This window comes from Idiotropiscis lumnitzeri, chromosome 18, assembly GCF_059441095.1.
Source record: "Idiotropiscis lumnitzeri isolate Australia: NSW breed Sydney's pygmy pipehorse chromosome 18, RoL_Ilum_1.0, whole genome shotgun sequence".
Taxonomy (NCBI): domain Eukaryota; kingdom Metazoa; phylum Chordata; class Actinopteri; order Syngnathiformes; family Syngnathidae; genus Idiotropiscis; species Idiotropiscis lumnitzeri.
Genome location: NC_142408.1, coordinates 13,464,523 through 13,476,305, shown reverse-complemented (window position 1 = coordinate 13,476,305; position 11,783 = coordinate 13,464,523). Strand labels below are relative to the sequence as shown.

At 41.4% G+C, this 11,783-nt stretch overlaps 1 protein-coding gene across 1 annotated transcript; it reads left to right on the top strand.

Annotated features, from left to right (window-relative positions):
* Positions 1-259: 259 nt before the first annotated feature.
* Positions 260-10,408, top strand: cdk9 (cyclin-dependent kinase 9 (CDC2-related kinase)). The gene is made up of 8 exons (XM_088282229.1): positions 260-439; positions 562-675; positions 1,022-1,103; positions 3,178-3,268; positions 3,505-3,671; positions 6,062-6,233; positions 7,395-7,543; positions 9,523-10,408. Exons 1-8 carry the CDS (start codon positions 399-401, stop codon positions 9,886-9,888), a joined length of 1,182 nt encoding a protein of 393 aa, XP_088138355.1. The 5' UTR covers positions 260-398; the 3' UTR covers positions 9,889-10,408.
* The last annotated feature ends 1,375 nt before the right edge of the window (positions 10,409-11,783 follow it).

Genomic DNA, 11,783 nt, shown 5'->3' with positions numbered 1-11,783 from the left:
ATTTTAATTATTTCATGATGTATTTATTTCATCTTGGAACTTTCACTTCTTCATATCTTTCACGGTTGTGGTGCCGTATCATTAACTATGTGGTGATGGTGGAGTTAAACCATGTGCACTGTACAGGATACATTTTAGTCTGGATAATACAATTAAATAATTTCAATAATTAGTGGTTAACATCAGCATTGAGCACTACAAAAACGTGAAACGTGCGAATATATACTGCAGCAGTTATATTACCGAGGTTCTCTGATCCAGCTAGCAACCGATTCACACTCCAGTCCGATAGGTAGCGTTGATTTGACTTTACGCTTGTTGCCACCCGCCAACAAAACGAAGAAGATATTCTACTCTCAGTACGACGTGCAGTACAGCAGACTTGAGAGAAAACGGACATGCAGCGAGAAAAAAACAACAACTCCGGTGGGGCTGAAAAGTAAGAATACATTCACAAAACACATCTCATTAATTTATTTTACCTGTGAGTTTGATATGCATTTAAAATTGTTGAGTGTGCGTAATGTTAGCTTCATACCGAGTGCAATGTCTCTTCTGTAGGCCTGACCGGGAGGCCGCCATTATGTCCAAATACTACGATGGCGTTGAATTCCCTTTCTGCGACGAGTTCTCCAAATATGAAAAACTTGCAAAAATAGGACAAGGCACATTTGGGTGAGTAATGTATTTTTTATCCGAGAGTGAATCGTCGTTACATCTCAACGTGCCTTACCAAGCTAATTGCTAACGATTTGTAAACAAAACAACCCTTGCCTGTATTTTTATCTGCAAATATTAACCGCTGGGCGCCACTCTAATATAACCTTAACTTATTTGATGATACTTTATTTAACAAACGTGTTGCAACTGTGTGTATAGTTTGCGTGGGTGCGTGCTTGTTTTAAAAAAAAACCCTGCATGTTGCGTTTATAATAAGACAGCATCATGAATTGAAAGTTTCATACACCACACAATATTTTCATTTGAGTCTTTCTGTGAACTTTTATCGTGTGTGTCACAGGGAGGTGTTCAAAGCAAAACACAGACAGACTGGAAAGAAGGTTGCACTAAAGAAAGTTTTAATGGAAAATGAGAAGGAAGGGGTAAGAAATTTTCACAGTTCTTTTAAAGCTGGTCTGGTTCCTGTTATTGGAAGGAGAAATTGTCGTGAGACAAAGCAGCCATAGTGTATCTCTCCACCCCTTGCTGACTGTCAGTCACAAATCTAAAATGACTGCTGCTGGAACTTCAATTTACACACAGGACAGCCTTCTGCCTCCGCGACCCAAGTTAAATGGACAAGTAGTTTGTTCTTTTGTCATGTTTAGGATAATCAGCAACCATTCATTGTCTCAAATACATGCTACTATTCAGTTGTGATAGACTAATATGCTTTTTTTTTAGGGCTGATACCGATACCTATTATTATTTGTCATGGAGGCAGATAACTGATATTTAAAGCCGATATTCATTGGTTGAAAAAAAGGGGGTAAAATGGTGTCAAAATAAAAAAAACTTAGTTTAAATGTCTTTAAGCACACGTTATTAAACAACTTTAGTGATTTACAAATTGTTAAAGCTTCTTAAGATCTTAGAAAATAGAAAACTCAATTTTAAAATTTAAAGTGCACGTAGCTCCCAGGCTCAGCTGCACATATTATAGTTGAATGAAAACAAACATCGCTTTAAAGTTTACTATGGCAAATAGTTTTCTATTAGTTGTGAGTTGTAGTAGACTGCCATTTATTAAAATTTCTGCAAAGTCTCTTGTAGTGCGTGTGACTCAAGGTGAAAAAACAAACAGGCATCTTACTGTTGATTGGCTGCTATCCACTGCACAAAGAAACAATCAGATGGTGCTGTGCACTGTCCAATCTCCTTCTGCAGGTAGGGCGACGAGCTCAGCATAGAGAGAGAGAAAGTGAGAGCAGTGTGCTGCAGTGAGCCAAAATAAACCATCTTTTAATGAATGGGAGTTATTAAAAAGGCCGATGCTGATAATTGGCCCGGCTATCACTACTATACGGTTATATCACATATACAACAGAATTTTTCCGCCCCAAAATTCAGAACTCTTTTTTTTTTGCCGCATTGCAGAAAATAATGACTAGATTAAGTTTTGTGAATCGTGGAGGTTATCTTAAAAAAAAAAAAATCAGGATAAATTTGATTTGGATTGAAACGATTATTCATTATTTCAAAACCCTTTATTTATTCAACTACTAAAACTCAACTACTCAAAACTATCATCTTAGCCTCATGCCCATTTATCACTGCAAATTGAACACTCTTCTTTTTGTCAAGTACTAAAGGACCTTGTAAATATTATGGGGTGTCCCAATCCGATATTTGCATTGGATATCGGTCTGATTTCAGCCAAACAAACAGTATCGCAGTTTATGGGTCTACATCCAAAATGGGTCATATTTTCTCATATCTACAATTGTTGACTATTGTCATTTGTTTTCATAGTATAACACGATCAAGTCTCTTCTAATAATCTGCAAAACCTTCCTTTTTTACATTGTAGAACCCGCTGCTCACCAGTTAAGAGAGTATAATTACGGGCTGTCCTCGGGTTACAATGTGTTTGTTAAGCACCATGCTTTATTTTTTTAATAATCTGCACAAACACAGCAGTAAAGTCACAATTATAAAGCATATTTGTATAAAAACATTTTTCGAAAACGTTCAAATGAAAAGCATTGAGCACTATGGCAAGTCAGCGTGACTTCCTGTTCCATCTGGTGGAGTAATCTGTGGCGTATGCGCAGTCACATGATTTTGTTTGCTTGAATTTTTTAAATGTGAAAGGAAGCATAAGACAAATGGAAAAGCATGACGTTTACAGACCTATCGACAAATTATTGTACCGTATATGTGAGTCCTCTGACATACTGGAACAGATGTCTGTGGTAGCCAACTTGACAAAGAAAGCACTTTGTAATCACGCACGTGACATGAGAAACGGGAGCATTACTTGTTTTCATTGTCCGATTAGTTTTTACCTCTTTATCATCATTTATTCACTTTCAAAAGTTTTGAACTTTCTGATTAGCTGTGCATGAATTGTGCTGCGTATGAGTTAGTGTAATTTACTCAGACACACTTTTTTTCTGAACATGTCATTGTGTGTCCAATTTACTAACCTTTGACTGATTAAAATTGCTATTTCAGTTCCCAATCACTGCTCTGAGAGAGATAAAGATCCTGCAGCTGCTCAAACACGAGAATGTGGTGAATCTGATTGAGATCTGCAGAACCAAAGGTTGGTGTCGAAACACAGTCATTACTCTTTTTTAAGGTATGATGGCAAGCAGCTGTTATGTCCATTTTTCATATTGGATTTGATTCAAATAAAAAAAAAAAAATTAGCTTTGACATTTACTTGGTACAGTAATTAAGCTAAGAACGTCATGCTTTTTTTAAGACAATAAACATGTTATCTTTTTTTTAAGGTAAATTGCTTCGATAACATTTGTTTCTTTCCGATCATTCTTCCAGCTACTCAGTATAATCGATACAAAGGCAGCATCTACCTGGTGTTTGACTTTTGTGAGCATGACCTGGCTGGGCTGCTTAGCAACACGAATGTAAAGTTCACCCTGGCGGAGATCAAAAAGGTCATGCAAATGTTGCTCAATGGATTGTACTACATCCACAGAAACAAGGTAAGACAAATTTGCACTGCAAGTTGAAGTTTTGTATACAGTGAAACCCCAGTTATCGCGGTTAATGGGGACAGAGACCACCCGCGAAAACTGAAAATCCGCGAAGTAGCGGCGCACCTTCAAAAATGCTTAAAAAAACCTATACAGGTATACAGTATACCCCCCTGTATACAGTACACCATATAGAATACGGGTAGAGCGAGAGAGAGAGTGAAATTCATCTTCTAACAAAAAAAACCAAATTATTATTAAAACTTATTATTTTTTTTATTCCCCAGCCATTATTTTTGTATTCATTCAATTACTTCTTTTTGTATTTATTTAATTACTTCGACTTTTACCTGCTGGTACGCCGTCCGGTGTGCCTTGTGAAATGAAAGGTGGCATTCTTCATTTATTTATTTATTCATTTATTCATTCATAACTGACAGCCTCGCGCTCCGCTCGTGCCCGGGCGGAAGAGGTGCTCCTCTTCGGCTTAATTGTCACGCACGCCGGACCTGCTCCCCCGAAGCGTGTCTCCGTTCGGTTGAACTCTGTTTCATTTCGCCCCGCTCGTGCCCCGGGCGGAAGGTTCTCCTCTTCGGCGTAATTGCCACGCACGCCGGCCGGCCTCCTCCGGAGCTCTCGTACGGTCCCCACTGGAGCCAAATCTCGACCCGCTCGTGCCCCGGGCGGAAGGTGCTCCTCTCCGGCTTAACTGCCACGCACACCGGCCGGAGCTCTGGTACGGTCCGAACCGCGCGAAACGTCGCCCCCGATCATGCCAGGGGGAACGTGCTCTTCTTCGTCCACTCTCCTCTTCGCCCACGCTCTTCTTCGGCGCACGCCGGCCGTCTAACCGCTCCAGTGCCCCGTCATGCCGCTCGGCGAAACTACAATGCCCCCGCGGAGCGGAGCGAATGGAGAGCCCAAATCGTGCCCGGGCAAAAAAGTTTTTAATTTTTGAATATTTTTTAGACCCGTGAAGCACTGAACCCGCGAAAGGTGAACCGCGAAGTAGCGGGGTTTCACTGTATTCACAAATGGTTGGGGGTTTGCATGTTCCAATGAATGATTGCTCCGAGGATCAAAAGTTGTCTGGGGCCTTATACCCCGAGCAGGGTCCCCCATGGCAAACAAGTCCTAGGTGAGGGGTGACCCCTTATGATGAGCAAAAATATTGGACATTGTTTTCCCTTGCCTGGACTCAGATGGCCAGGACCCCCACTGGAAGCACGCCTAGACGTGGGGCTCGAAGGCCAGCGTTTGGTGGCTCGGCCAGCACCCATGGGGCAGAGCCGGAAAAGGCGACGCGGGTCCCCCTTCACATGGGCTCGCCGCCGGTAGCAGGGGCCAAAGGGGTCGTGTGCGCTGTGAACTGGGAAACGGCAAAAGGCCTTGGCCGGCTGATCCCCGGCTATAGAAACTAGCCGTAGGGACATGGAATGTCACCTCTCTGGCAGGGAAGGAGCCAGAGCTGGTGTGCGAGTTCCGACTAGATATAGTTGGGCTCACCTCCATGCACAGTTTGTGCTCTTATACCAATCTTCTCGAAATGGGTTGGACACTCTTCCACTCTGGAGTTGCCCAAGGTGAAAGGGGTCTTACTTACTTATTGACCCATGGCTTGGCGCCGGTACCTTGGGGCTCATCCTGGTGGATGAACGGGTAGCCTCTCTCCACCTATGATTGGAGTGGATAGGTCCTGTCTGTTGTTTGTGCCTATGCTCCACACAGCTGTACAGAGTACGCACCCTTTTTAGAGTGCTTGGAGGGTGCTCTGGAGTGAGACGACATCATCCTGCTGGGGGACTTTAATGCTCTCATGGGCAATGACTGCGAGACCTGAAAGGGCTGGATTAGGAGAAACACCTTTTCAATACCACTCGAGCTGAGTCAGGTTCCTTGGTGAGCTCCAGTGGAGATATATATATATATATATATATATATATATATATATATATAATTTATTTATTTATGACGTAAACCGCAACAAAGAGAAAAATCCATGTCACATCATGAAATTTGGGCACCTGCATGCTCAAATTGAGCGCCCCATATAGCCCTGTAAAGGACTCCCAAAAGACCGACATCATCTTCGTTAGTTCCTTTACACGTCTGTTTGTTTTCATCTCATGGGCTCTGCATGCTAGATGCAGACACCGCTGTATAGAAGAGCAGGAGCGGAGTCTGGAAAGGATGCTTGAATATGAGTTCTAATGTCAGAGATTTTAGATGTGGACCAGTATCATCAGATGGTTTTTTTGACTGATATCGGATTGGTGTCGGGTATCAATATCGGATCGGGACACCCCCTAATTAATTGTTACGCTGACAGTCGTGACCAAGACAGTTTGATTCTGAATCTTAATAATAAAGCACATAATTATGATGCTGTTTGTTGTCAGATCCTTCACAGAGACATGAAGGCAGCCAATGTGCTCATCACCAGAGATGGCGTCCTGAAACTGGCTGACTTCGGTTTGGCTCGCGCTTTCAGCCTGGCCAAAAACAGCCAAGGGAACCGCTACACCAACCGTGTGGTCACATTGTGGTACAGACCTCCGGAACTGCTGCTCGGTAAGAAGTCAAAACAGGAAAAACATAATAGATGACCATGTTGGTTTGCAAATCCAGGCTCATATTAATAAGAGTGAGTGAGAGTAGATCCAATTCATTGTGTTACCAATGCTGAGTTTTAGGGTGATGGGTGAATTCTTGAATGTTGTATGTTAGCTAATTAGTTGGTTAGCAGGACTATATGAAAATTGCATAATCCTTAGAACTAAGGGAAGGCCCATATGGGCCAAGTAAAATATTAGGGCTGAATGATTTAGAAAAGTAATAAAAAATAATTGCAATTTTTATTTTCTCCCCTCAATTTTGTGATTGTGATTTAATATGTGATTGTTTTTATCCAAGTTCCTCTTCCTTTTTTTTTTGTTAGTTTTGTTTTTGTTTTACACAATTTGCAATAAATCTGTTTTATAGGTTATCCTTACGCTAAAATACAGGTGAATAAACCATGAAAGTCAGTTTATTAATCTAATCAATTACAATTGTTCACTTACTACACACTTAGACATGTGGTCTTATAAGCGATCACAATGACAACTTCACAAAATTCTACCAAACAAGTGTGGCGTAAACAAATAATCAGTAGGTCATAAATCAGCTTATGACAATCATGCAAACAAACCTGTGGCTTTATCGCCTCAACTTTTCATGGTACATGAAACAATGAAATGTGATCATGGACTGCCCTTTTTAAGCACTGCTGTGATTTGAAAATATCATTCAACTACATTGCGATGTTGATTTCAATTTGATTAACTGTTCAGATCTTGTAAGAACCCTTTTATGGAACATTTTAGAGCCCTCCCGAACCAAGTTGAAGATCTTACACCCTTCTGTAAGGACCACCACTAGCCTGCATATTAAACTTCAGACAAATTATAATACAAAGCTTTTCACATTGTTTATTTTTTTAAACTTTTGTTAACAGTTTGACCTTGATAAAAGTCAGCTCTCTCCAGAGTGTTGTTCTAATAATATGTTTTCATAGAAGCCCCAAACAAAAGATAAACACATACATGACATTATGAGACATTAAGATTTGTCTCTCAGGCATTATGAAAGCAACATGTACAAAAGTGCCTCAATCAACCTCATCAAAACTTTCAGATCGATACCAAATTCAGCGTGCTTCACAAATGGACACTTTTGTTTCGTGCGGTTTAGGTGAGCGAGACTACGGCCCCCCAATTGATTTGTGGGGAGCAGGCTGCATCATGGCAGAGATGTGGACAAGAAGTCCCATCATGCAAGGCAACACCGAGCAGCACCAGCTCACTCTCATCAGCCAGCTTTGTGGCTCCATCACAGCTGAAGTACGTCTTCTACAAGGATGACATCGTTTAACATCATGCTGAGCTATACAGTTCTATCTTGATTCTTCACAATCTTAATTGGTTTTGTGACCAAGCTTTTTAATTGAATCTATCAAAAAAAAAAAATCCTGCCTGAATGCGGCGCTGGGTCAAAAGCCACCATACTTCTTTTGTATACAATAACCGCAGTGGTAATTTCAATTGAAGTTTGACAATCTTCACTTTGGGACAGCCAAGATTAGTAGTCACGACGAGGTCGACGATCAAAATTTTGATAGTCGACGCATTATTTATGTTTAATTACTTGGGGTTGTGTTTTTCTCTTGAAAATCCCGCATTTGCCACTTCTCCTGCTGGCTGCATGCCTGTCTGTTATGGCCATGTGCACTAGTGGTATTCGGATCGTCCGTGAACCCTAAGTCCGAAAGTCTCGGTGCATTTCACCAAATTACTTTATACTATGTAAACCTCCCTTTCATAGCAGCACCGCGGTGATTAACGAGTATATAAAAACGAAGCACATTGCTGCTGATGACAGATTTAATTTTTGACATAGTGACAGTTGTTTCTGGAAGCTAGCTGTTAGTTACTACACAGAGGCTACTGTGTGCGTCTGATGGAACACGCAATATCCTATTGTGCTCCTCTTAACACAATGGTTCCCAACCACTGGGCCGCAGCCCGGCACTTTGGACCGAGCTGCGGCAGGCCGCACTGATGGGGAAAAAAAAGAAAAAAAGTGCTGTACTTCAATTTATTATTTAATGTTGAAAGATAATTTTGAACAACAGTTGCAGCTGTAATAAAGTGCATAACATAAAATAGCAATAATTCAAGAACCAAGACCGTGAACGCAGGAATTTAAAATACAAAAAAATTATACTAAAACATATACAGAAAACAGTGAACAGTCTCAAGTTGCGTGACATGACATATACTCATCCATCCATTCGGCCATTATTGAAGTCGCTTCTCCTCACGAGGGTCGCGGGGTGCTGGTGCCTATCCGAGCTATCATCGGGCAGTAGACGGGGTTACACCCTGAACCGGTTACCAGCCAATCGCAAGGCACACATGGACATACAACCATCCGCGCTCACGCTCATACCTAGGGGCAATTTAGTGTTCTACCAACCTGCCATGCATGTCTTTGGAATGTGGGAGGAAACTGGAGTACCCGGAGGAAACCCACGCAGGCACGGGGAGAACATGCAAACTCCACATAGGAAGGCCGGGGACGGAAACAATTCCATGACCTCTGCACTGTGAGGCCAACGTGCTAACCAGTCGTCCACCGTCCTGCCTATAAAAAAAAAACAGAATAGACGCGTTTATTTTAGTTTTCTGTATCACAGTACATTTCCCAAATTTTACTCATATAATTTCACAACCTTATACATGACATTTTATGGGCATTTACCTCGAATCTCCACATTTTTCCCCACAAAGTCTTTGCTAACCAGCTTTCGGAATTGTGAGACTCAGCAGTCTAGGTTTGTTATTACTGTTTTGATAAAATACAATATTATAGAGTGGAATTTTTCCTTACTTAAAAAGAAAAAGGAAACATTTTGGGGGGGGGGTGTAATAAGGGATTAATGACATTTCCATTCCTTTCAGTGAGGAAATACAATTGAGTCGTATTATGAACAAGGTCATGCAATGAATTAAACTCATGGCAACGTTGCACAAAAACTTAAAAAAAGAATGTCCAGATATAAAATGGTTTTATAAAGTGTAATTAAGTTGAAAGTCACATAAATTGCACTATATTATTTGTGTTAAGGTGTGGCTTTTAAGAGGTGTGGCCTAAATAGTGACATCTCGAGTCAGTGCGAACATCTCCTCCATGCTTCTTCTAATCTTTTCATTTTCTGTGTGTGTTTGTCCCGTTTAATAAATAATATTGTGACACCTTACAATTTGAAAAGGTTGTAAGTCAAAGTGGCAGTTTTTCATTGACTGTGTATTTCCTGAAGGTTTGGCCCGGTGTGGACAAGAAGTATGAGCTGTACCAGAAAATGGAGCTGCCCAAAGGCCAAAAAAGGAAAGTGAAAGATCGCCTCAAAGCTTACGTCAAAGACCCCTATGCTCTGGACCTGATCGACAAGCTGCTGGTCCTGGACCCGGCCCAGCGTACAGACAGCGACGACGCACTCAACCATGACTTTTTCTGGTCTGACCCAATGCCTTCGGACCTTAAGAACATGCTTTCCACCCACAACACCTCCATGTTTGAATATTTGGCTCCTCCCCGGCGGAGAGGCCACATGCCCCAACAGCCGCCCAACCAGAACAGAAACCCTGCCACCACAAGTCAGACTGAGTTTGATCGGGTATTTTAGATTTTTTTTTTAAGGAGCACAACTTGCTGAATGTTTGATTTGAAAACGCAGGACTAGTGGCCTCATTGTAAAGAAAACTACATATTCCTTCATGTCCATCTGTGTTGCATGATCACTTCCTTCTTGGGATGGCTGCTTTGCAGCCAATTGTGACTGGTGTTTAGTAATCCAAAATCTGCACAACCTGCATTATGTTTTGACATAATACTTGGTTTACATGTGCTGACGCTCATTGTTTGGATGTCCTCAACACATTCTCTGAACAGTGGCCCTGTTGGAGTTTTAATGCAAACTCGGAATGTCTTGAGTTTTCTTTTTTTTTTTTTTAATTCCTCATGTCTGGCTTTTTGGAGACACGTAGCGTTTTGAGGGAATAAAGTGTGGAAAAACCACACATCACCCATGAGCAACTATGACGTACCCAAAATATATATATATATTTGGACCGTGAAGGACTGTGGAAATAGTGGGTTTTGTTCTGTACAGAAATGATCTATTTTTAATAAAATCAAAACCCTGAGATATGGGCTGCTTTTTTTTTTCCAGAAAAAAAGTAAATATTGCGAAATGTAAACCTAGCCAACTAGTTCAGGGTGTCCCCCGCCTGCTGCCCAATGACAGCTTGGACTGGCTCCGGCGCCCCCAAAATTCCAGTGAGGAGAAGCGGTACTGATAATGGATGAATGTAAACCTAACCTCAGGAGGTCACAATTCACGATATTGAGATAATGGGGTATAATGTGGTGATCTAAATAACAGAGGTTCTCTGTGACAGTGGCAACATAGGATGGCTGCCTGCCAGCTTCATCCATTGAGGGGTTTATTTGTAGTCCATTAAGTGGGGAAAAGCCAGATGATGATAACGCGTCTTTGAAAGAGTTAGTGACGTGGATGTATTTGAAGGCAACCCCTGAGAGAAATTGCTTCTTTGTGTAACATCATGAAAGAGTCAAAAGGAAGTCAGCCAATATGTCAGGAAGCAAATTGTTGACTTGTACAAGTCTGGTTCAACCTTGGGTGCAAATTCCACATGCCTGAGGCCGAAGGTGCCATGTTGATATAGTCCAACAATCATGCAAGTTTAAACCCCATCGGAATGTCTCGCCATTCCCAGGAATGAACGTGAGAACTTTAAGATGCTGACTTAAGATGGTTAGTTAAGTCATTCACAGTGAAACCATCGCTATAAAAACTACAAGGCCACTCTGCCAGGAAGAAGCCATGACTCAGAAAGAAACATTAAAAAGCCATCTTACTGTTTGCAAATGCACACAGGGAGTAGTAACTTAATTTTTGGAGAAACGTCCTGTGGTGCGTTGTAAGTAAATCTTAACTGTTAGGCCAAAGTGAGCAGTGTTACATTTTGAGAAAAAAGGGGGACGCTTGCAGGCCTGAAAACACCATCCCAATTGTGAAATACGGGCGTTGCAGCATCATAACTTGGGTTGTTTTATTGCAGGAGGGACTTGTGCACTTCACAAAATAAATGACCTCATTTGGAAAGAACGTTATGTGGAGATATTGAAGCAACATCTTAAGACATCAGCCAGGAAGGGAAAACTTAGGTCTTCCAACTTGGTGGGATAATGGCACAATATTAGACCTAGCAAGCCATTATTTTTTTTTATGCAAATGATTGGCAACGTGTTTCAATTATTGCTAAAATTGTCAACTACTTATGCCCCAATTTATTGCATAATTATTGTTTCTTACCACCAGAATATGATCACGTGGTGAAGTGAAGCGTTTTTTTTTCTTCAGTGGTTTCAACTGTATACAATTCCACTAGGTGGCAGTATTGTTCTGCAAAACATTCCTCCAATCTCTCCATTACCTGTCAGTCGGCAATCTTCAGGGTGAGTAGCTTTATCTGTTTTAGTTCGGCACAGTGGTTA